The sequence below is a fragment of the Astyanax mexicanus genome, chromosome 20, assembly GCF_023375975.1.
Source record: "Astyanax mexicanus isolate ESR-SI-001 chromosome 20, AstMex3_surface, whole genome shotgun sequence".
Taxonomy (NCBI): Eukaryota; Metazoa; Chordata; class Actinopteri; order Characiformes; family Acestrorhamphidae; genus Astyanax; species Astyanax mexicanus.
The window spans coordinates 28086359-28113221 of record NC_064427.1 but is presented as its reverse complement, the minus strand read 5'-3'; the positions used below and the strand labels follow the sequence as shown (position 1 = coordinate 28113221).

General features: G+C 39.9%; 1 protein-coding gene across 2 annotated transcripts in view; it reads left to right on the top strand.

Moving 5' to 3' along the window:
- The window catches only part of LOC103038694 (roundabout homolog 1), a 356100-nt gene that overhangs the window by 309634 nt on the left and 19603 nt on the right, over positions 1 to 26863 (top strand). For both annotated transcript variants that reach the window (XM_022681288.2, XM_049468390.1), the window contains 13 exons: positions 8828 to 8952; positions 9784 to 9955; positions 12575 to 12780; positions 14519 to 14600; positions 14730 to 14895; positions 15135 to 15301; positions 15458 to 15579; positions 19728 to 19962; positions 21094 to 21215; positions 22351 to 22522; positions 23381 to 23578; positions 24958 to 24984; positions 26539 to 26581. In XM_022681288.2, coding sequence (XP_022537009.2) covers positions 8828 to 8952; positions 9784 to 9955; positions 12575 to 12780; positions 14519 to 14600; positions 14730 to 14895; positions 15135 to 15301; positions 15458 to 15579; positions 19728 to 19962; positions 21094 to 21215; positions 22351 to 22522; positions 23381 to 23578; positions 24958 to 24984; positions 26539 to 26581 — 1837 coding nt within the window. The remainder of the gene's footprint in view (positions 1 to 8827; positions 8953 to 9783; positions 9956 to 12574; positions 12781 to 14518; positions 14601 to 14729; positions 14896 to 15134; positions 15302 to 15457; positions 15580 to 19727; positions 19963 to 21093; positions 21216 to 22350; positions 22523 to 23380; positions 23579 to 24957; positions 24985 to 26538; positions 26582 to 26863) is intronic.

Sequence of the window (26863 nt, the reverse complement as noted above, 5' to 3'; positions counted from 1 at the left end):
CTTTGTAAAGTGTTTTTATTTAAAAAAAATAATTGTATTATTAAATTTTATTTAATAATTTTGTAAAATGAGTTTATTAAATTTGTTTAATTTACACGGCCAATTACCCAACCCACTCATTAGGACTCCCCATATCACTAGTGATGCCCCAACACACCAGGAGGGTGAAGACTAGAACATGCCTCCTCCGATACATGTGAAGTCAGCCACCGCCTCTTTTTGAACTGCTGCTGATGCAGCATTGCCGAGTAGCATCACAGCAACTCGATTCTGATACATCAGCTCACAGACACCTTGTGCTGATCAACATCACCCATTGTAGTCATTTGGGGAGAGAGGTCAATTGTGCTCCGGTAGCCGATGGCAAGCTACATGAACGGGATTCAAACCAGTGATATCCTGATCATAGAAAACTTTACACAAAATTTAACTAAACTAAATATTTAAAGTAATACTATTATGCTTATTACATACACAAGCATTTATATAATATTCCTCATATGTTATTTATATAACGAACACTATTATATATATACTGTTACGAATGCTTTCACAAACTTTCTTCAACATTAAAGGAGAAAGAAAAAAACACATTTTAACTTTCTATGGAAGTCTATGTATCAAGATTGTCTTTAGCACAGAAGCTCTGAAGACAAATTCTAAAAGCTATTTCAGGTCATATATTCTTTTTTCAATCCGTTCATTAAATTAAGACTCATTTTGACAAAGTGTAATTAAACAGAAAAATGTCAAAAATTGTTCCTTCAAAAAAATTATTTTCACTACAACAGTATATCATATATAGTACATAATAAATACTGTATGGATGTATTTAGTCTTTATTTATGAATTGCAGTGCATATTAACTGACATGAAGTACATATAGCTCTAAAAATAAGATTCTTGAAATAAGAATCTAGAAATAAGAACTTCTCTCACTCAAACAGCTAAACACACACACACACATATGCCATAACATTAATACATTGCACTCAGGTGCAATATAATAGGCATCAAGTGAACAGTTAGTTCCCAAACTGTTTGCAAGAACCAAATTATGATGGCTAGACAACTGGAACAGATCTGGGTCTTCATGTCTTGGGTTGTTCTGGTATTTAGTTGTCAGTATCTACTAAAAGTGCTTCTCAGGGGCTCTGAGTGGATCAGCTGACCAAAACATGGTCTGAAACATGGTTGGCTCATGTTTTAGAGCTTGGGATCTGACAAGCTAGTGGACAACTTCACTTGTATCGGAGGAGGCCTATTTGTTCTCACCTTTCTAGTGTCAGGAGCTTGTGATGTAGTGATTGAAAACCTACCAGAAGTAGTAGAAAATAGTCTGTAGACTGTATACTGGTCTATACAGTCTCAATCTGTGCTGTTTTGGTGGTATAATTCTATACATTATTATGATCTATTCATTATTAGGCAGGTGGTTTTAATTTAAAGGCTGATCTGAACATACACTACATGCATGCTGTGTGATTAATTCATGAGAGGGACATTTGTATCTTTTTCACATCACTCATAATTAAATATACAATGGATAAGATTCATTGTTTGCTGGCTAAGCACATATTTTCTCTGTAATCCACAGCCAATCTAATAATGTAACGCTACCATTTATTCAGCGCATTTAATATTAGGTTAACTTACTGCATGATATATAAAGGCGATTAAGATTTAATGCAGTTATTCTATTTTTATTCATGTATTCCTGCAGCGCTTCTTCTTCTTTTCCGAGTGCTCCTCTCAGATTCCAGGCCTCCTCAGTCGTGACCTGCTCTGACTGGGCAAACACGCGAATATTGTTACATTTTTCTCTTTTAAAAAATAAACAAACGCAGGCAAGCCTTCTCCGGGCCTGAGCGGGACAGGAAGGTAGATAACGGAGGTCTTCCTTGGTTTCTGGGGCGATGAGATTGGTGCAGTCCTTGCCGCCACCAATCAGTGCTGCAAATCAAAACAGCCGCTGAGCTCCAGTACAGATGTTTTTCTTCTACATATCTCCTCATTCCTGTGTGTGCACTCCTTTAGCACTGTCTCGCTCACACTCAGTCTCTCACACATTCTCTCTCTCTCTCTCTCTCTCTCTCTCTTTCTCTCTCAGAAGGCTCAGCGCTCATGTGCACATCATAAAAATACCCAGCAGCAGTTTTTATGACCGCCATAATTATTCTTCAGGCGCAGTTCTGATTAAAGTGCTTCAGTCTGTCAGCCTGAGAGCTTTCTGATCCGGTTGAAAGTGTGCTCTTGTCATTCTTGGACCATAAAAGCAACATTACTGGCAGTTTCAGGTTCTAAGAGCTGTTCTGCCCAGTTGTGACTCCTGATGGAGACATGAACTGTGTGTGTGTGTTAGTGTGTGTTGGTGTGTACATATTTTAGGGTTTACTGAAGCTTGAGGAACACATGTACCGAATTTTTCGTACTATAAGGCGCACTTTAAATCATTTAATTTTCCCAAACTTCAACAGTGCGCCTTATAATTGGGTGCGCCTTATGTATGAATTTTACCTGTCAGGTTGTAAGGAGCAGTAAAGCCACTTTTATGATGTACAGTTTTATAAATGATTTTCAGTTTCACGTTTCTCCAGCATCAAGGCTGAAGCAGTATCAGCACTAGCCCCAACCGCAGCGCTAGCTCTTTTGCCATTCAGAGGTATATATATTGGACTGTAGCTAGCACTTGGAGTTTCTCAGTGTAGCGCTGTTGGGCAGCATTTACTAACAATAAGCACGGCTAGCGCTGCTGCTAACCTCGGCTAGCAGCAAAAGACAAAAGTTTTGAGATACCTGACATCATTTAAACATGACTTTATTCTGTTCCCAACACATCCCGGAAGTACTGGATGGAGCCCACCAGTGATGTCAGTAACTAATCTGTCCCTTTTTTTCAGTAACGAGTAATCTAACGTGTTACTATTTCCAATCCAGTAATCAGATTAAAGTTACTTATTTAAGTCACTGTGCATTACTCTCTCTCTCTCTCCACCTCATCTCCCCCACACACACACACACACACACACACACACACCGCTCCCTTACCCATTCCCCCTCTGCTCTTCCCCAATCACACGCGTCTCGCTTTCTCCCCTGTCTCTCTCTCTCTCTCTCTCTCGCGCTCCCTATCTCTTTATAAAGGCATTTTTTTGCGGTCGCGTCCCAATTCACTAGCCAGGGCAGCGGTCTGCGTTTGAAGATTTTACACCACACGTGGAATTTCACTGTGGCGCAGAGTGCACATACCGTAAAGACAAGAAAAGTTCCGGTGCTTTAAATGAACGCTGTCAGAATTAAATCCTTCTCAGTAGTTGGGTCCGGTATGGGTCCGTATTGGACAACGTCTGGGTCCGGACCCGGACCGCAGTCTGCAAATATGTGATCCCTGGTCTAGACCATACACACGGTTCTGTTTTATAAAACCACTCCTTGCTGCCCTGCAGAGAACAACAGGTTCAATGTTCAGTTTTACAGTGTTAAATATGTCAGGTCAAGAAAGACTTTCTTTATTTTATATATTTTTTATAAAACAAGTATTTATGTTTAGTAAAATCAAGAAAGACCATATTTTATTAATTTTTTTTAATACGTTAAGGTAATTTTTTTATTTTTATTTAAAATATATATTTTTTTAGGAAATAGTTCAACTTAAAAAAAAGATAAATTGTTGCTGTTAAAAATGCATTTTCCAATAAAGGGAGTATTGGCAAAACTGGTTGTAATGTTTATGTTAAGGCGGCGGGAGGTGGTGTCTGCAGCTGCTGAAAGTAACTAATAAAGTAACTTGTAAAGTAACTTAGTTACTTTTAAAATCAAGTAATCCATAAAGTAACTAAGTTACTTTTTAAAGGAGTAATCAGTAATCAGTAATCGGATTACTTTTTCAAAGTAACTTTACCATCACTGGAGCCCACCATCGTTCCAGAGAATATATATCATGTCCTATTCTATCGGCAATACTTTCAACAGGAACTAGACAAGCGGTGTGTGTGTGTGTGTGTGCATTTGCACATTTGTATCAGCAATGGTTGATGATCAGAGTAGCTGAATGTGTTCATTAGAAGGGTGTCCACAAACATTTAGACATACTGAACAGTATATATTTTAAAAATATATAAAATATTGTTAATCATGTGTAAAAATGAACCAATTTGAGCTGATTTTATACTTTTGAAAGCTGTGTGTGTGTGTGTGTTTGTGTGTGTGTGTGTGCATTTGCACATCTGTGTCAGCAATGCATGATGTTCAAAGTAGCTGAATGTATTCATTAGAAGGGTGTTCACAATCATTTGGACATACTGAACAGTGTAGGTTTAAGTATACAATATTTTCAATTATGTGTAATAATGATCCAGTTTGAGCTGGTTTCAAACTTTTGACCGGTAGTTTATAATCACACAAGCACACACACATGCGCACAGCCCTTCCCCCCGTGTCGTTATGTCTTCACGTGGGTGTCGTAACTCTGTCCAAACACGGCCTCCAGGCGAGATTGAGGTCGTAACTCAGGCCTGCTTCGCTAGGTGAAGCTTTTCACACCTTCAAATGCAACACAGGTCCAGCGGGTCTCATAGGGGGCCAAACAACTCGCGCCTTGTCCTGCGGTTTCCCCCTCACACACACCCTCTGACACAGGGTCTTTATCCTCCCTGCCACTCTCTCTCTCTCTGCGGGCAGCGCAGACAAACCCTCATCTGTCCCTGCGGCACCCCCTCCGACCCACTCTATAAAGCTGCCAGAGGAATTCATGCCCCAGGCTGCACTTATTTCAATAAACACACTTTACATGTCATGGGTCACACGCCGCTGCTCCGCCGTCAACAGCGTTAAGCCGCGGCACGCCACTGAAGGACTGGTTCTGTTTGCGTTCCTGCAGGTATTACGGTGGATCTGTGTTTCAGTGTCTGTGTGTGTTTGTGTGTTTGTATGTGAATATGTATGTTTCTATGTGTTTATTCATCTATGAGTGCTTTGTGTCATGTGGTAATTTATCATCTATTAAGAGTAGATGTCCCAGATGTGAGATTATGCCAGCACTGAATATGAACTGAACTAAACTGACCTGTCTCCTAAGCTCCTCCCACTTTGTAGCAACTCCTGCAATTTAGACACGCTTTTCCGGAATGTGCCAAATGCCCAAAAATGCAATTCAACTCATTCAACCTTGAAATTGCTGAAATTGCAGCCTGTTTTTGTCAAAATGCCTAAAAAATGAAAGTGTGTAATTAATTTCTACTGATTCTGTGTGCACATGCAGGGTCATGAATGCTAAAAAGGTTCATTTAGTAGGGACTAGTCACAGGCCAAAAAAAAACAAAACAAAAAAAAACACAAAAACACTAGCATAGAATGCAATTTATGTGTATCTGGTACTCGGTAGGCCTGTAATACGAATACCGGTTCTCACTAGTATATTGGTCACACCTGTGGAACAGTATAACGAGGCGCTAATGTCACCTAGTCACTTTGCAGTGGGAGACTCACAGAACATTTTAAAACAAACTCCGCTTTGAAGGCTTAATTTTCCACCATTTTTGCCTAATTTTAGGTAACCAAGATCCATGAAGCATATATCAGTTACATCATTGAAATCATTTAAAACATTCCCTGCATTTCTTTATGGAATATAAAGCGTCCTTTACTTTGGAACAGTTTTCTCTTCTATGACATTGCCGCAAAAAAAAAACGCTGTATTTACCATAGTATCATAAAAAAAATGTATTTAACAATGTACAACTACAGGGGGAGCCCTCTAGCAAAAAATGTGCTTTATATCATTAAATTGTTAGGTTACAACTTTCAAGAAGGTTTCAGAGCCTGCTGGTCTGGTCTGGATTAAGGGTAATAACTGAGCAAAAATAACTGAGGAATCAGTCATTTAAGCCTCTTTGAAACAGTTATTTGCAATTAATTATTATATTATACATAATTTATCAAAAGGGTTATCAAGTGGACGGAACACACTATGAGTTTATATAGTGTAAAACAGTTGTAATTCAGAGATTCAGACTTTGGCTTCTGGTGTAAAATCAGTTTAAATGTGGTCTTAGCTAAGCTAACTAACTAGCTAAAGTGTAGAAGCAGTGGATAGTTTGTAAATTAGCTAGTTAGCTAAGTTAAAAGTACCGAAGAAAGCATCTAGTTAGTATTTTAGCTTCTTGTTCTTAAAGGAATACAAATTAATGCTGTTAGTTCAGGTGCTTCGAATGATCAGATGTAAAAACAACCTTATTAGCGAAATATCTAAATTTCTAGAATTTGCTAAATATGTGTTTTAGATGGTTTGTGAAGGAAAAAAATGTCCGTTTACATCATCGTATTGGCTTACAGGAGTTTATGTTTGCTAGGCTAGCCTAGTTTAGCCTACCATAATTTAGCAATTTAGCATTGTACAAAAAACTCATTGTAGCTAATAGCTTTTGTAAATATTCCCACAAGTTTTCCAAATAGTTTTGTTTTACTGTTGGTGTCCATTTAGCACAGTATACAGTTATTTAGCTCAAAAGATTCCAGCTAGTCTTAGCCAGAGTTAGCTTTTAGCCTAGCATGTGTTTACCTCACCTGTTTCCACAGAGTGCTTAAACTATTAAGCTCTGCCAAGATAAATACAGTTTTCCATTTTAGAACATCTTTAAAACAACTGAAATTTGTACAAGTGTATGTTTAGACTATCAGTCAGATTTATGTTTATGTATATATATATATATATATATATATATATATATATATATATATATATATATATATATTTTTTTTTTTTTTTTTTTTCATCTTTAAATGTATTTTTGGGCCTAGCATGGAACAGGGTATGTAAATTAAATTATTTTTTTAATCTGCACATTTAATTTCAATGATTTAGTTAATTATTCCACTATTAATCATGAATGATATCCTTTAATTCCTGGGTTTAAGCACATCTCAGGAAGGATCTTGTTTCTTGACATAAAGCACTTATTTTGACGAACAGAGTAGCCTGCAAGCTGCTCTTGACCAAAAGCAGAACTAACAGGACGTTAAGGGAGTGATGAAATGTGCTCTTCCTGTTGCACTGCATGCTGGGAGCAGGGCACAGAGTAGTTTGATGTCCGCTGTTCACATATTAATCAAAGCGGTCCGTTATAAAAACACGTCTGTGAAGGGAGAGCTGGGTTAAGGGCCTCGGCCGAAGCCAATATCAACACGGCTTCTCCCTGCTGATCCGCCACCCCTACCAGCACACGGCACGGCCTGCGCTGTTTGTGCAGTTGGGATGTCTGGGTTTAACGCATAGTTTGACTTGCATAAACATTCCAGAGCTGCTGATGACACTGGGAGATATTGAGCCATACTGGTCAGCTGCAGTTACCACAAAGTGCGGCGAAGCTGGATCCCTGAGCGTCATTTGAACAGCCTTGTGGTGAAAAGAGAGGGATGCTGATGACTGGAGTAATTTGTGAATGGTGAAAAAGAGCTAGTATTTATAGCACTGACTCTGTTTCATGATGTTTTTTTGTCATAAAAGCATCTTTCTGTATGGGTGGTGTCACAGAAAAACATTTATTTTCATTTCTGTGGGTTGTTCTTTGAATTTGGTAGTTCTGAAAATGATCATGATGTTCCAAGATGACTTAAATAAATCATTATACGGTGACTTTCATTGATGAATTTTTAATTTGCATCCACAATTCTAGGCAAATCTTACCACTGTGCTGTCCACTCTGGGTGGTAATGCCATCTATGATGTATTTCTATGCACATATGACACTGAAAATGTGAAATTATAAATGGAATGTGCCATCCATCTGGCATCCAATATCAGGCCTTGCTCCAACTCTGATAGCTCATATTTCCTTGATCCATGAGCACAGTGTTCCATCAGACTTACAAGATAATACCTCACACCTTATACTGGCGTGAGTGTTGTCAAGCAGTCCCCTAAGGTATATATACATTGGAAATATGTACTGTAATAAAATACATTTTTATAGAAATACCCATCCATTTACGGCATATAAAGTTATATGTAGTGTTTTAGCTCTTCTTTTATATCTATATCAGTCCTAAAGGTACCATGCACAGTCCACTTCTACGTTTTGTAGAAATAAATGATGCCAATTTCTGAACATAACCCTATGCGAACATCAAATGCGAGGAAAAAAAGTACTGTAAATGAATAGCCTAGTTTTCAAAGCCAGGATTGTGTATAAGTATGTGTGTTTGTTTCCCACCAAATGAAGGCTTCACTCGAGCCTTGTTATTCACAGTTCATCACTCATGAGAAGTTCTACTGCTATGTGTCCTCATTCCACTGAGATCACTTCATAATGTGGCCGTAAAGTGCAGATAAAAGAAGCACTGATGGATGAATGTGTTTGACTGTGACTCATCATCTGCTTTTCTCTGTCTCTTCTCTTTTTTAGTCATGTCTGGTAAGTTGTCATCCTCCACCCATCCTCCATAGAGCTAGTGACAAGCCGAGGTCTGAGTGCTTAACATCATTATCCCATCACCATCCTCCTCCATCCTCCATATATCTCACATTAAAGCTGGGACAGCTCTGATGGCAGTAATGGGTAAATCAAAAAATGTGTCTGAATTCAAAAAGGTAAAAGCTATTTTGTCCTCCTGCATATGCTTTGATGGAAATGAAAGGGATGCTGCTGTTGTGTTATGTCATTTTATAAATACATATAATATATACCTTTTTGAATATAAGATATGGTCACAGGATCTTCTTCTTAAGCAACTTTCTATATACAGTTCTGATGATTAGTACACTGTGTTGCTCAGTATTGCGTTCTGCTTTGCCCTGATATAGCACCCTGTGTTTATGTTCCATGTGCAGTGCCTCCTGCCTTTGCTGTGCGCCCCAGGAACCAGGTGGTGGGTGTGGGGCGAACGGTCACCTTTCAGTGTGAGGCCACGGGGAACCCCCAGCCTGCCATCTTTTGGCAGAGAGAAGGGAGCCAGGTAAGAAGATGCTCTCTAAGCACCACCTGTTATGTTTCCTGTTTCCATTTTAGAGAGTTTCCACTTTCTAAAGAGCCCTATGTGTCCAGAAGTTTGTACACACCTGCTTATCCAACCTCTGAAATGAAAGATACAACTTTGGAAAAATTAATTCTGAATCAGTTTCTCTGATTTTGCTATTTATAGGTTTATGTTTGAGTAAAATGAATAAAGTTGTTTTATTCTATGAAACTATGGACAACATTTCTCCCAAATCCCAAATAAAAAAAATGTCATTTAGAGCATTTGTTTGCAGAAAATGAGAAATGGCTCAAATAACTAAAAATATAAAGAGCTTTCAGACCCCAAATAATGCAAAGAAAACAAGTTCATATTCATAAAGAGTTCAGAAATCAATATTTGGTGAAATAACACTGGTTTTTAATCATGGTTTTCATGCATCTTGGCATGTTCTCCTCCACCAGTCTTACACAATGCTTTTGGATAACTTAATGCCACTCCTGGTGCAGAAATTTTAAGCAGTTCAGCTTGGTTTGATGGCTTGTGACCATCCATCTTAATTCATCAAAGAAATCAAAGAAACTCAGAATTTTTAAGTGGGCTCTTTTTTCCAGAGCTGTATCTCTTACTTCATACACATTCCATATAATCTCTATGCATATTTTAATGAGTTACAGTGTAAAACATAATTCATATTAATTGATATAAATATAAACAATAAAACCTTTAAGCCATTTCTGCATTTCTCCTTTTGTACAGCATTTTTCTTATTTCTTTCTCTTAGTTTATCTTTTTTTATCTATTGGATCTGTTTCCTTCCTCTCCATGCAGAACCTGCTGTTCTCCTACCAGCCCCCACAGCCCTCCAGTCGTTTCTCTGTGTCTCAGACCGGGGATCTGACCATCACGGACGTGCAGCGCTCAGACGGAGGCCTCTACAGCTGCCAGGCGCTCAATATCGCCGGCAGTGTCATCACCAAAGCTCTGCTGGAGGTCACAGACGGTGAGTGAGAGCGCACACAAACAGTGTTGTCTCACACACCTACAGTGACTGTACTGCTGATATGACATGTGATTAAGACAGTGTGGAGGTGGGAATGGAAACATGGGAATGGAAAAATAAAACCCATAATGAGTATATTCTTGTGTATTACTGGATTACTCATCATTACCTATCTTGGTGGGAGAAAACAAGTGAAGCGTGTAGACCACCGTCCATGCGTCTATTTAATGTTCTTTCATCATCTAGGCCTTTTTAAATGTCTTATGTTGTGAGTTTTTACATGCATACAAATATATGTACAATATATTAACAAAAGTATTGGGACATTATATTATTTTAAACTTTTAAAATCAAGGGAATTTAAAAGAGTTTATCTTGCTTTTGTTGGAGCAACTGTCTTTACTTTCCAGGAAAGATTGCTTTTGCACTCAGCAACAACAGCAATGGTAGAGATTGTGTTTCGCAAATTTTCACATTTAATCAATGGATCGATTTAACCCTTTCAGAACTGAACTATTAATCCAAATAATTGTGAGGAATATTGTTTTCTGTAATCCACACACAACAGGAATTAGTGAATTATTCTAATATAAAATCTAATACAGTGCAATTCTAAACGTGATCGTATAATATTTATTTTTTTTATATCCATTGCATTGGAAACCTGAGTTTAACATTGTTACTTTTTTAACTGATATTGACCTTTTTACTTCACAAACTATGATTAAAACGTAAATTAACTTGATCAAATAAAGTGTTCTAAATTAGATCAACTAAATATAAAAATAAGCCTTTACAGTTCCTTCTTGGCTAGAGTGCATGCCATGCCGTGTACTAGAGCTGTTTTCCAGTTGGTGTGGTCAAGCTACTGTTTCCTTGGCTGGTAAACTTTTTCATTTGTTTGTAAATGTCTGTTGTGATGGACAACAGGTGTCAATCAGTGTTATAGGTAACAAACATTTAAAAAAAGGACGAAACAACATAATGTCTATTGTAAAGGACACAAAGTCTGAAAGGGTTAAACAGTGTTATAGTATAAGGAGAGGGATGCTGATGACTTAAGTAATTTGTGAATGATTAGCACTAGACTGTTTCTTGGCTATTTTTCTGCAGGTTGTTTTTTAAATTTGGCAGTTTTCTTCTTTTACGCTTATTTCTTGCTGTTAGCTATCATATACAGTAAGGTACTATAGATGTGGGGAGACTGCAGACATAGGGGTTAGTTAACCTCAATTTTGCTATGGGCTGTATGGATTTTCAATGTAAAAAAAAAGGTTTAATTTGCTTTGTGCACAAGCTTACTGTAAAGTTTATACACTTAATATTGGTATTCATAAGCGTAGAATGAATGAATGCTACAGGTTTCATTTTCGCTGGTCTTTCCGTTTTGACTGTAAATGCAGGGGGGTTGGGGGCGGGAAGGTGGGGTTCTCTGGCTGTCCTGCATTTGCCTCAGGTAATAATTGCTAGAGAATGAGGCTCAGACACACTGCTTCAAAAATGCTGCTGGTTTCTATGGCAACCGGATACACAAAGACTGTCAGTGTCCTTGTCTGTAATTCCCTCTTGCCAATTTATTCCACCCCCTTAAAAAAAAAAATAGGCCCACACACACGCACACATCCACACACTCTTTTCACTCCTCCGCCTCGGCGAGACATCGCTCTGACCTCTTGCCTAGTTGGCACTAGAAATGATAACAATAATTATCACAACAGTTATTAAAAAGCTGAGTTAACATCACTGCTCTTGCCTTCAGTGCTGGTATAAAAAAAAGTAATTGCACCTGCATCATCACCCGGCAGCCAAACAGAGCTCACCCCCTGCACAAACAGACTGGACGAGTGAGTGGCTGGACTGCGTACATATATTAGTTTAATGAACATAATTGCCTGGGGTGGCACCAGGCAGAGCCTGTCTGGGCGGCTGGAGGAGCAGTGGCAGCTTTTGGACGCTGGGTAATGATATGGTAATGCTAATGCTCTGCCTCTTCTGCCACGCAGACGCACGGGCAGATGCACAGGCAGGCCCGAAATGGGTCCCCCACACTCAGTGTACACTCAATTACACTTAATGGAAATGAAACAAGGATGGAGCATGTTTGATTTAATCTAGCCCAGCTACTCCTGCACTCGTCCACCCCTCTATCCCACCTCCTCTCCCCTCCTCCATGCTTTCTCCACTCCGCGTCTATGTTAATAATCGGCCGTCTCAGCCTCAGGCAATTTTTCAGGTGTAACCCCCCCTCTTCCAGCCTTCCCCTCACCCCCTTTTCAGTCTTGGTGTTTTTTCCATTTCGCCACTGATATGAAAGTGAATGCTTGCCGTCTAAATGGGATTTTTTTTTATTAGCTGTTTGTTGGATGTGCTTTGGTGTAGGTCAGGCAGGCACTGCTGCCAAATGATTAGCCAGTAGCTCGAGGCTTTTTTAGGAACCTTCAGTAATTCTGCCTCTTTTCTTTTTTTCCACCGCCACCCACCTCGCCTTATTTACTCCCCTGTATTTTTCTCCCCCTGTAACTAGTTTACAGCATTCTTCTCCTCCCTCATTATCTTGAAGGTCTGTTTTCTGCTCCCGTTCTCCTCGTACTCATATATTTTATCTCCTTTTCCCAACAGTGGTTTCGGATCGGCCTCCTCCTGTCATCCGTCAGGGTCCAGAGAACCAGACGGTAGCGGTGGACGGGACGGTGCTGCTGAATTGCGTAGCAACAGGAACACCAACGCCAACCCTGCTCTGGAGGAAGGACGGCATGCTTGTGTCCACTCACGATTCACGCATCACTCAGCTGGACAGCGGAGCGCTGCAGATCCGTTACGCCAAGGTACAGAACCCGAAATACAGAGCTCAGTGACCCAGCGATCACCGATACACAAACTCCAGTGCAAGTGTGTGAAGGACAAGCAGTATGAATACCACAATGTGTTCCAGAATGTTCACTGATAACAAACTGGTCCTAGTACACACTGGGTTCTTTTACAGTCTAGTACCCTGTTCTATTCTGTTCACGCTTCTCTAGAGTAATCTTCACTTCTTCTAGACTCACATTGTTCTAGAACACCCCCAATCCAGTATCATTATTCCAAATTATTGTCAATAATTTTTATTGCTCAAGAATATTATCAGGAATTCACTCTGTTGTAGAATAGTCGTCCCATTCCCACCATTCCAGAGTATTTTACACAGTTCTAGAGTATTCTACCCATTCACACTGTTTTAGAGTATTCAACATTCTGTATTTTTACTAGAATGCTCCCATTTCCATGGTTCTAGAATTTTCCCAATTATTCACACCATTCTAGAATATTCTCTATTCACATTATTCTGGAACATTTTCTGCAATCTGTAATTTGTCTTCTCGTTTCCATTGTTCTAGAATATTCTACACCGTTCACGCAGTTACAGAACTTTCTACCTTCATTCACAATGTTAAAAATATTCTCTCTATTCATAAAATACTAGAATACTTTTGTTGCTCACACTGTTCTAGAATAGTCTCCCCATTCACACAGTTTTGGAATATTTTCATCAATTCGTATTGTTCTAGAATGTTCCCATTTGCATGGTTCTCAAATATTCTCCACTATTCACACTGTTCTGGAACATTTCTTTTACTGGCACAATTCTGGAATATTATTCATATTCACAGTGTTTTGGAATAGTGTCCCCCATACACACTATTCTAAATTAGGTCTGTTATTCACACTGTTCTAGATTGCTAAATTGCTATTCACACTCATCTAGAATATTTCCCCGTTGACCCTGTTGTAGAAGATTCATTCTCTTTCACACCATTCTAAAATGCTCAGATTTGCAAAGGTCTATAATAATCTCTGCAGTCGTTTTACACTGTTCTAGAAGATGATCATTCCAGAAGTTTCTAGAAGATGTTCACATTATTCCACAGTGTTCTCCCCTTTTACAGATTTCTGGAATAGTTATGTCATTCACCACAATCTTTTGTAATATTCCTCCTCTGTCATACTGTTCTAATATACCCCCATTCATATGGCTCTATAATATTCTGAGCAGTTTAAGCTGTGCTAGAAAGTTACCCCTCCCCTTTCACACTGTTTTAGAACCTGTCACTCACATGTCTCAAGAACACTGTGTCCTCATTCATACTTTTAAGAATGTTCCTCCCCAGTTCACTCAGTTCTCAGCCGGTGACATTAGAATGTTGGTGTTTGATGGAGAGAACTTTAGGTCACCGTGCACTGACTTAACACTTCCACACAATGCACTTACCCACAGCTACGCAGAACACTAATGCACTTCCACGCAATACACAAATGCCACACTTTATAAAGCACTTACTAACATCGCTCCGGGTACAGAGACCTTTAACAATTCAATTGAGCATCCGTATGGCCAATCCAGCGCCGCTCCTCCACAGCAATCTACAAAATTGCCTCTAATGGCACAGGCTAAACTCCCACACTTTCTCTTTTCATACTCAACCGCTATTGTCTCTCGCTCGCTTCAAACGGGCTCATCTTTAGATGTCTATTATGAGAGGAAGCACTTGATTTCAGAGTGGGTTGTTTGTTTTTGACTCGCAGCTCGTGGATACGGGAGTGTATACCTGTGTGGCCACCAGTCCGAGCGGTGAAGCTTCATGGAAGGCCTACCTGGCTGTGGAAGGTACTGGATAGAGCATCAAAAAAGGAATTGTCTATGTGTGCTTTGTGTAGACCTCTGTAATCTAGCATGCTAACACTAGATAGCATTGTACTGAGATTTGTATGTGTGTGTGGTTGTGTGTTTTGTCAGAGTTTGGAGTGGCAGTGCAGCCTGGCAGACCAACTGATCCAAACCTGATCCCCAGCGCACCCTCCAAGCCTGAGGTCACTGATGTCACTCGTACCTCCGTCACACTGAGCTGGAAGGCTAGCCCTAATGGAGCCACACCCACTTCTTATGTTATTGAGGCCTTCAGGTGGGTTAAGTGTGTGTTTCTGTCTGTGCTTTTAAACATGAGATTCCTGAGGATCATCTTTGAGATGTTTTCAGTAATGTTTTTGAGATGTTTTCACTAAATGATCTCTCACTCTCTCTTTCTCTCTCTCTCTCTCTCTCTCTCTCTCTTTCTCTCTCTCTCTCTCTCTCTCTCTCTCTCTCTCTCTCTTCTCTCCCTCTTTCTATGTGCATCTCTCTCTCTCTTAACTCTAACTCTAGCCATGCCTCTGGAAGCAGCTGGGTGACCCTTGCTGACCATGTGAAGACCGAGTCCTTTATACTGAAGGGTCTAAAACCCAGCGCAGTGTATCTCTTTCTGGTGAGGGCAGCCAATGCATACGGTCTAAGTGATCCCAGCCCCATCACGGATGCCATTCGGACACAAGGTGACCTGAAGATTCGTGCTTTTTCCTATGTTCTAATTAATTTCATTACATTTTTTTAGCATTTTATTCTAAAAGTACGTATTAATCACCAGTATAAGTGATCTAAAACATGTGATCTTTCTCTCCATTGATTTTTATTTTATTTTTTATCTACAGACACCCCTCCCACGATCCAGGGCGTGGACCACCGTCAGATTCAGAAAGAACTGGGGGACGTGGTGGTTCACCTGCACAACCCCACCATCCTCTCCTCCTCCTCAGTCAGGGTGCAGTGGACGGTAAGAGACAGCAGTCCATCAGTCGTCGAACCCAACAAGCTTGATTTTGAAAGGAACACCAAATCAGAAAGTGTCCCAATACTTTTGTTCATGAAGTGTATCTCTAGTCGGAAGTGGCTATGTGGCGCACAGTATTTTTTCGCACTATAAGGCGCATTTAAAATCCTTACATTTTCCCAGAAATCAACATTGCACCTTTATAATCTAGTGCACCTTATGTGTGAAATTTACTAGTCAGGTTGTAAGGAGCAGTAAAGCCACTCTGCTGAAGTACAGCATAATACAGGAGTTTCAGTTTGGTTCTTCAGCACCGGGGCTGGAGCTGTATTAGCATTAGCTGCTAACACCAACAATAGCTCTTTTGCCATGCAGAGGTGATAGCACCCTGGGTTACCGGAACACTCAGGGTTCCTCAGTTTAATGCTGTTGGGTGGCATTTACTAGCTCTAAGTGCTGCTAACCACCGCTAGCGCTGCTGCTAACGGCGCTGCTGCTAATCTCACTGCTGCTCATCCCGCCGTTGCTCATCGCGCTGTTGAAAATATTGGAACTCTTAGCTCACTGTAAATAAGTGGAAGCATTTTACTCACCCAAATAAACAGTTTTCAGAGAGAGAGAAATCTGTGTATATTAATATCTAGTTCTCGTTTGACTTTTAAATTCTTCTTTTTATATTTATATAATTATAGTTTTGTTTACCTAGGTCCTCCCACCCAGCGGCGAGACCTGCTGATTTAGAAGTGAAACATGGTGACACCGTTGTTCCTTACTATTGTCGCTTTAAATGTTCCTTATAATCTGGTGCGCCTTATGTATGAAAATAGACCAGAAAATAGACGTTTATTGATAGTGCACCTTATAGTCTGTAAAATACAGTAATCTAAGACATCAGTATCTGCTTGTGTTGCCGCATGAAATACATACTTAGAAAATGTCCAAACTTTCCTAAGAACTCCCCAAAACTAATGGTCAATCACTCAGGTACAGCCACCAGTTGTTATCCCCTCCCACCTACCAGTTTAATCTAAGTCACCATTCACCAGCGAAGATCCAAAAAGGCTTGTAAAATAATATGTTGATGCTTACAATCAATCTGTCTTATTGAATCATAAACGGTCCAAATCAGGATCTTTGCATTGAAACGCTACCAGTTCAACTCCTCCTGAACTCCCTGTCTGGCTCTGTCTCTCCTCTTGCTCTACTCTCAGTTAACCCAATCAACTCTATGTTTACAAAGAGCCCTCTTAGCCTGAAGTCTGTCAGCAACACACGGCTCTTTGTTATTGCAGAGAGTATCGGGCGTGTTCGGTGTGTTCAGCACTATGTTAAGCAGTGTACGGTGAGTGGATCAGTTCCTCGCCACGAACCGGCTCATGCTGCGTAGTCGGCCCACTTGAAGCAGACCCACTTGCGGACTAACCAGGACCACCTGTGCTGACAAAACGAGTTTTTATCAGCGCGGCCGGGAGAGGTTGTTTAAACAATCCAGAGCGCTCTCCGCTCTTCTGCCTCTCAGCCCCTTCCCAGGCCCACGGAAGTGTGCTCACTTTGATGAATGGGCTGACATAAACACACGTCAGAGCGAGCGTTCTAAACACAGACGCAGAATGTAAATAGTTTAGCTGGGACAGAGTTGGTGGGGGCAACATGCATCTGGATGCTGGTCAGCATCTCTGGAATCTGGCTGGGAATTTTTTTTATTCAGATATTTGAAAGAAAAAAAAAACGTCTTGGTTGTCGTTATCGACTAGTAGGGGTGTGCAAAATTGTCTTGTCATCTTATAAATGGTAAGACAAGCCAAAGAACATATATACCATACTTGTGGTGGGCACAGATGGAATTTGTAAACACACACACACATACATACTAGCGAGCACAATACTCACACACAGTTTTAAACAGTGAGCACACGTGCCCAGAGCAGTGGGCAACCATTGCTGCAGTGCCTGGGGAAGGTTAATAAGGGATAAGGGCATTGTTTAAGACCCAACAGTGGCAGGTTGCCAAATCCTAGTGTAGAATCCACAACCCTGTTATTGGTAACCAAGTGCTCTAAGCACCACTTCCCATAATATCATTATAATTTTTAAAACTATAATTGAAATCTGTATTGTGTCTGTTTGTAGTGTTTGTAGACACAACATATATAAAACATTAGGGGGATTTCTTTGTGTATTTGTTTATGTTTGCAGTTTGTATATTTATGCTCTAAATATTCTAAACTTAAGTCTTCTGGTAAGTTGTTTTGTTACATTAATCACTTTTATGTTACATTATGTATTTTCTTATAATTTCTTATACAATATCAAAGTCTTGATAAGTTATGAATGTTTGAAACTGTTATAATAAATAAAGCTTCATTTTTATTGTTTTTTCAAATTTTCAAAATATTTGAAATACCGTGATTATTTTCAGGCTGTATCACACACCTCTATAGCCTGATGTGTTCTGAAGATAATGTGCACTAGTGAGGAGGAGGAAAGCGTAAGATTCTTCAGACGCTTTGATTTGTGACTTAGGCAAACCAGGATTGGCTACTTTTTCACTCTTCACCTCTCAGTGGTAGTGAAACAACTGTGTTCAGATCAGATGCATTTGCGCACACAGCTAGCGAAACCCTCAGTGGAGCTAACCATTCCAGTCTTCACTCATTGCCCTGTAGAACGAACGTCTCTGGTTCTGGATGCTCTCTGATAGCTTCTCTTTGCTAGTATTCTGCAGCATGCCCTGCAGCCATATCGTCTCCAGTATCTCAGGATGTGAGGAATCGGCTGCTGCTGCTGAGCTGCTGCTGCTGACCTCACGCTGTGGTTTAGCGGCGAGTGGGAGCTGCAGGGGAACACAGGCACACAGTCTGCTTCAGGATCGTCCCGTCTCCACAGTTACCAGGCAGTCAGCCCACAGCAGCCCAAGGCCGTGTTATTTATTGAGGCTGAGATTGCCATTTGCCCACGATGTGCTCCTTAATTATGCCCTCCTATACAGAATCCCAATGCAGGCCTACGAGAGCTGGCTTTAGTCCAACACTTGCAAGAGGTCGATGGCAAATGGATTAGAAAAAAAGTTTTACTCCTTCACCAACTTTTTCATTTTGTTCAGTGTGTGTTTTTTTAATTAAAGGGGCTGTATAAGCTTTTCTGTTAAAAAAAATTAAATGTATCTGTTTAAAGCATATTGATCTAGAAGTCCTCTATGTCTAGGTGTTCTCAGGCAAACATGCATGAAACTTTGTTTTGCCTGGACCTTCAGACATCAGTTTGCAACTATAAAAGTAAAGATTTTTTTTTTTTTTTCAAGATAACTTTAAAGTTATTATGAAATAGTGGATAATATATCTGCATGGAAGGTATGGCGACTAGGCTAAAAAAGGGTTAAAAAAATTGAACCAACATCTAGAAAAACATGAAAACAAAGCTGATTTTGGCAGTAGCATTTCTTTTGTTAATGCTACCAAGCGTCCAAGATGGTGGACGAGTGGAAGAAATGGCAGAAGGAGCGAATGTGGAGATTATTCTCTTAGAGAAATACAGGATTTTTGACAAGATTACAAATCCCAGCTCAAATCCATTAAAATTATGATTTCGAAGAAGTCAATTCTACGATGGATGAGGCAGAAACACGAATCGTACAGAACGAAGAAAGAATAGTCACGGAGGATGTCCTGGCTGAGATGCTAAAACTTCAGGCGCAGCTTCAGAGGAGGCTAATGGACCAAGAGAGTCGTTTTAAGACATGAAAATGTGAGGATATACGTGAGGAGTTCCAGAAGGAGCAGAGGGGGAGGCAGACTCTGTAATTACTTTTGTTGAACAGTTGCGTAGCTTAGAGAGAACCTCGAAATACCACCCTCCACTGACATTCAGTTTCAGCGAGCTCACCGCGCTCTGGGTCTGAATCAAAATAGCAAATGTGAAAGGTGCCATAAACCATTGTCTGGACCAAAGGACCAAAATTTGGTCCAATCAAAAGAGATCAAAAGGATCAACTGAACCATGGTTTTACTTATGTTTTTATTCTCAGACAAATATTAAACTTTCTTTTTGAGTCTTATAACAGAATACCACAAATCCAGTCAAATAATCAAATAGCTTATAATAATGTTCAGTCACAGAAGTATTGTAAATATTAATTCATCTCTGTGTTCTAGGTGGAGCAGCAGTCTCAGTACATCCAAGGCTACAAGGTTATGTACCGGCCCTCGTCGGACTCAGGTGAGCCCCGGGGTCAGTGGGGCGTGTTCGAGGTGCGGACTCCCGGCGAGGACGGAGCCGTGGTGCCTCAGCTCAAGAAGGGCGTCACCTACGAGTTCAAAGTGCGCCCGTTCTTCGATGAGTTCCAGGGTGTGGACAGCGAGGTGAAAGTTGCGCGGACGTTGGAGGAGGGTGAGTACAGCCCGCAGACGAGTCGCTCGGCTTTCTCCGCGGTGCGAAAGAAGACTCCTTAGCCAATTTCCTCACAATCAATGCCTCCTCTCTGCCTCATCAAGCTTCACGTTCATTATTCACACGCCACTAACCGGCTAGATTACACCGCTCATCATTATTCCAGCTCATGTGTTATAGGCACCAGAAAACGAGCCTTTTATTAAACTAGAAACCCATAGATTACTTTCAGTGATGATATCGCTAATGGTGCTAGTGCAGAGTTAAGCTAGCGTAGAGCCCAGGCATTTTGATTGCAGTAAATGTGCTGTTTGTGTTTGTAACATTAGCTCTTGTTGGGGAATTTTCACGGCAACTGTCTCCAACACCCCGTATCACATTGTGCCACGCGGACTGTAGCAGCGAAAGGTACAAATTGTGTAGCTAATTGCTTTTCGAGCTCTTCCAGCAAGGCCCAGCCCTGGGCCACTGGCTTCCACACAGTCTGAATTATATTTAAGCACAAAGTGATTAAGCAGCGCAGCCCCGAAGCAGAACTGACTCATTCTAATTACACTCATCAGCCCTGTGTCAGAACCACACTGCATATACACTGCAACTTTGTAATTAATTCTGTTCTCTCCAGTAGAATAAGCAGCAAATTGAGCTCCCCCAGCCATTTCCTGATCTCGTAAAGATACATATTTGCAGTGCAGCTCACTGTTTGTATGTTCATGTTACTCCAGGGGATAGAACATTTTACAGTAAACGAGTAGAGTACGAAGAAAAGTGGTGTTGGAGATGCGATTAGAGTGAAATTTCACACATAGTCCTTCCCTAAAGGTTTAAGAGAAAGTCCATTTAATAAATTCCTAATTCCAACAATAAGACCTGGACTCAACACAACATTGTTCAACACAGGAAAAAATAAATAAATAAAGCTATGCCCAAACAATTCCAGGTCATGCCTATGCAGCAATGGCATTATATGATTCACACACAAAATAATGAAAGGGCCTGGTGGTACAATGAGTCCGACTGATGCAATAGCCTGGAAACCAGGGGCAAATAAATTGCAATAGAAAAAAAAGAAAGAAAAAAGAATCTGCTTCACATTAGCTTTAACTCTATATATTCTTTCTGTCATTGCAGCTCCCAGTGGTGCCCCACGTGGGGTCACTGTGACTAAGAGTGACACCAACGGGACAGCCATCGTGGTAGCCTGGCAACCGCCTCCAGTGGAGGAGCAGAATGGAGCGGTGCAGGAGTACAAGGTAATAGGGGAACGTCTGAGCTCAGCTGCACTGTATATCAGGTCAACAATGGGATGGCAATGGTGTAGTAGGTACTGTATACTACACAGTGAAATACAGCATGGGGGCAATAAGACCCAGCAGAAGTTGTATACTGCCCCCTGGTGGTTGGTTAGTGACCAACCTGATGCCTGAAGAAATAAAGTGAATGAGATGGTTGGCCAATGCATCAATGGCAGAGGTGTCAAGTAACAGATGTACAAATACTTCAATATGTTCCTTAGGTAGACAATTTTATTTTTATTTGATCTATACTTGACTAGAGTGATTCAAGTTTTACAGACAACTTTTTTTACTTCTACTCCTTAACTATCACAGTTATTTCTTGTTTTTTATTCGGACTCATCATTTTTTAAAATAAAACCTATCCAGAAAAAATCTCTCCATCTAGATAGAGTGAATTTGATTGTGGTTGGATGGGAAGTATAAATATATAGCTTTCCGACCCTCTATTGGTTTATACAAAAGAACTCGAGATCTTGAAATGTCCCAACAAAGGTTTAATTTTAATAAATTAGCTTTGTATTAAAATGCATTCATTTTCAATGGACATACAGCTCTAGAAAAAATAAGCGATCACTTCAAAATAATTAGTCTGGAATATAATCAAGAGGAAGATGGATGATCTCAAGCCATCAAACCAAGCTGAACTGCTTGAATTTTTGCACCAGGAGTAAAGGCATAAAATTATCCAAAAGCATTGTGTAAGACTGGTGGAGAAGATGACAAAATGCATGAAAACCAGGGTTATTCCACCAAATATTGATTTCTGAACTCTTAAAACTTTATAAATATATACTTGTTTTCTTTGTATTATTTGAGGTTGTGGTGTCTATGCTTTTTTATGGCATTTTCCCCCTTATATTACTTAACTTTTATTCTTTTACTAGTTTTAAAACCAGTACTTGTACAATTTTACTTGAGTAAAAAGCTTCTAAAGAAGAATTTTAAACCCAAGTATCAATACTTCTACCCAAGTAATGAATGTGAATACTTTTTACACCTCTGACCAATTGTGAACAAATATAAAACATTAAAATATTACATTATTTAAAAAAAAATTGTAATCATTTCCACATCCCTTTCCCCCCTATAGATTTGGTGTCTTGGCAACGAGACCCGTTACCACATCAACCGCACTGTGGATGGTTCAACCTTTTCCATCGTCATCCCCAGCCTGTCCCCTGGCATTCGCTACAGCGTAGCGGTCGCCGCTAGCAACGGAGCAGGCCCAGGGGTCAAGAGTGATGTCACCTTTTTTCAGCTAGGTAAGCACAACTAATGCGATACCACACACACACTTACCCACACACACACACACATAAAGAGAGAGAGAGAGAGAGAGAGAGGAATACGTAAACACATCTAAACACAGCAATTAGCTTAGTGGTTCAGGCAAGCTTTAACATGAAGCCAGATTCTAGTGAGAATTGCAAAATCTGCAGTTAGTGTAGGCAAAACACATCACCGAACATCACAAACACCGTACTCACTCTCTGTGTGTGTGTGACGATTTATTCCGCTGCAAATAGAGCCTGGCAAAGCCTTACAAACATGTGTACAGTGGTCTTAGCTGTTGATCTGATGTTTGAGTTGTTCACAGATTTTTGCTGTTTGTAGTGTATAAAACTGGCTTGGCACTCGCTGGGTTCCTGGGGTTTTAAGTAGGCGCAAATAATTATAGCTTTGCCTCAGCAGTTCTGTTGATGGAACACACACATACACACACACAAAACACTACACACATGCACAGCTGCAAAACCTGAACCTGAAACATATTAGATATTAGAAATCTACATAGATAGATAAGTGAGATTGTTGCTACCTCAGAGCTCTTATCTGCATGGTTCATTACATTATATCAGTTTGTTCTCACGGACAGATCTGTTCATATCTTTCATAGCTGTTTGGGTTTTAGGGGTCACTGACAGAAATATTAGTTAGCAGTGCTCTTCATTTCCATCTAAACAACATTAGCATGTCCCCAGATGTCCTTTATAGCTCAGTTATATATATTTTTTGCTGCTGTAGGAAAGTCTAAATGTGGTTCCTTTCTAAAATGGCTCATTAAGCATTTATTGTAGCATTAACTTTGACCGTTTATGCACCTGCTGTCGTTTCCACAGATTCATCTGGCCAGGTGTTGGAGAGCACGGATGACCAGGACACTTTCTCTAACATCTCTGATGTAGTGAAGCAGCCAGCGTTCATCGCTGGGATCGGTGCCACGTGTTGGGTGGTGCTCATGGTCTTCAGTGTGTGGCTCTACCGCCACCGCAAGAAGAGGAGCGGCCTCAGCAGCAGCTATGCTGGCATTCGCAAAGGTATGTATGTATGTATGTATGTATGATTGTAACTTTTTGGGATGAACATCAGCTTCTCATTTTAGGACTGGCTACATGTGTGATCCACGTGACCTAAAGGTTCTTACATGTCCTAAAAAGCATTAATGGAAGATGAACACACATCAGGGTTTAAAGCACATTACAGTCACCAACTTTCACCACAACTCTCCATCTAATCTTCACTGATCGAATGAGAATTTATCTTTCTAGCACAAAGATGAAGCCATCTCCAACCCAACGTGAGTTGAGGGAGAAATATCCTGGGAATTAAACCACCAACCATCCAGACTTAAGCCTAAGTAGTTCTCCAGCCTATTACTACAAATCAAACTTCATTCATTTAGACTAATTTAATTTTTAGATTTTTAAAAGAAAGCTGTAAAAACTGCATTGAGATTAGAAGTGATTAGATCCGTTCAGAATTTAGTTCAGTTCAGGAATAAAACAACAGTTGGTATCGTTATTTAGAGAATCTAGCCTGAAATAACACACTAATGAAAGTCATATGTGATTGGCTGTAAAGGTGCAGTCGGAAGCTGGAGCTCATTCTGAGCCAAGGGTTATACACAGATTACACCATGCCGCGGTGTCACCACGATAATTTCATTTCTTTCATTGGCCTCCATCACATTCTCCCTCCGCCGCTGCTGTCATTCCCTTTCATCCTGGAATCAAGGCAGACAGCTAAACTGATAACATGCTGGAAAAAAAGTGTTAGGGTAATCTTTCTAGCCGAGCTCAAAAAGCCTGATGATCAGAGGAGGAGCGCGTCAGAGACGCCACTGACATTCAGCAGCTGACATTTTAGTGTGTGTGTGTGTGTGTGTGTGTGTTGATGAGCTGCTCTTGTGTCAGGCAATTGGAGCAGAGGATTGGGGGTTATGGGTAGAGTCAGAGTGATGCTGCTGGAACTCTAACTCACTTCTCAGCCTTTTTGTTGTAACTGCAGTTCCTTCTTTCAGCACAGCAGCTGCTCATATTAAGGCTGAAAATTTTACCTCATTCAGTTTAAACCATCACTAATGCACACATATAAAGAACACATTATCTTTATACCTTTATATCACACACACACTTTCACATGGTTCAGTTGTTCTAATAGGATGTATTGATCTTCATGTAGAAATTCATCAACATCAATTTTGAATTTTTTTAATACAGTTTAAAAAGGTTTGCCTTTAATTTGGAGCTAGAAGTAACACTTTCTATGCGTATATATGTGTATTAACTTTACAATTGCCTTTTTCTCAGGAATGATTATATCATAGATGGCTACTTGATTTACTTAATTGCTAATTCTCTCTCTCTCTTCCTTTCTCTCTCTTGTCTGTATTGTGTGCCTGTCTCTTTATCTGCAGTCCCATCCTTTACCTTCACCACAACAGGTATGCGTGCGTACCTTTCATCACCTTCACATTTAACTCACAATGTTGCCACAATAAATAATGTAATTCTGAGGAAATAAAAATAAAAAAGTATATTTACAAAATGTTAATTAAAAAAATACAGAAAAAAGCAAATATTCACAACTTTTAAAATGATTTGAAGTGATTGTGTGTGATTTCTACATAATCAATAGAAGCTTAAATGATATATAAAAAACTTGAGGAAAAAAAATAAAGAAAAATGGAAATATCGCTGACAAAATCGCATTTTACATTATCGTCCATATAAATTTCCAAAAACAACCTTCTCCTTTCATTGGACTTTAAAGGTAGGCGATATGGCCTTAAAACAATATCACAATATTTTATGGTATTTTCGCGATAATGATACTAATGATACTGCGATATGACAAAACAGCTGCAACCAAAATGAAAATTGATACTAATAATGCACTCCAAAAATCTACATATATCCGTGCTTAAAGTAATGAATGATACTGGACAGATATAACCTGTCTCTAGTAGATACAGCTCTGGAAAAAATAAGACACCACTTAAAAAAGGTTGGTTTCTTTAATTTTTCCAAATTGAAAACATTTGTAATATAATCAAGAGGAAGATGAGTGATAAGAAACCATCAAACCAAGCTGAACTGCTTAAATCTTTGCACCAGGAGTGGTATAAAGTTATCCAAAAGCAGTGTGTAAGACTGGTGGAGTAGAACATGCCAAGATCCATGAACACTGTGATTAAAAACCAGGATTATTCCAATAAATATTGATTTCTGGACTTTTCTGAACTAACACAATACAATATAGCACACCCCTAATGGACAGTGATATATATACGATATCTGTATTTTATTTTTATTTTTTACAGTAACGATGCGCAGTATGTGCAATATAAAAAAAAGACTCATTCATTTATTCAGAGCCCACTTAGATGCTTTACATGCCAAGTCTAGTTGTGTGCGTGCCTGAAATGTTAGTGGTGACCAAAAATTATGGAATTTTGATAATTTTTTATGCTTGTGTGTATGTTAGTGTGTGTGTGTGTTTATGTGTGTGTGTATTCAGAGGGAGGATTACTGTGCACTGAGCTGCTTCAACATATCCTTGCATGCCCTCAGCACTCCCTTAACCACAGACCCGAGCTGCCCCCTCGTGCTGTCACTGCGGAAGGGAAGGGCTCCTAGCATGTGGTCGCAGTGACTAATCACACGCTGATTAGGATGCGTTTGAACTTTAATTCCTCGTACAATTGGCGTACGCTAGCCCCCGGCTCTGCTGCATCACAGTGTGCTCCTCTGCCTTCCCCAGATGTTGTTTGCTCACCGTTACAGGTGAACATCACGGCTGTTTGTGAGTGTAGGTGGATCACATGAGTCATAAAGGGATGTGCATTCTCTTTGCATTAGTAAAGAGAATAAATAGGGGGATGATAAGATGTTTCTCTATGTGTGTGTGTGTGTGTGTGTGTGGTAGATGCTTGTGGTTTGTGATTGTCTTGTATGACAGTGTGATTCATGTGTGTGTGTTCTCTGTACTTTTGTAGTGGCCTATCAGCGTGGAGGAGAGGCTGTGTGCAGCGCTGGACGGTGAGTTATATTGTAATAGGATTATAAACTACACCACAATAAGTGTAATATATTTTACTTAACTTAACTTTCAATATATGGACAATCATTTTTCATGCTTTTCTCAATATCCCATTCCATAGTTCATTGTTGTGTTTTAACCAGAAGAGAATGTTAACAATAATAATCTTCATTAACCCTCCTTTTATCTTTGGGGTCAATTTGATTCCATTCAGTGTTTAAAGTCTTTGAAAAAAGGGTTTACATTAGATTTATGATTCATATTTATCATATTTTGTTAAT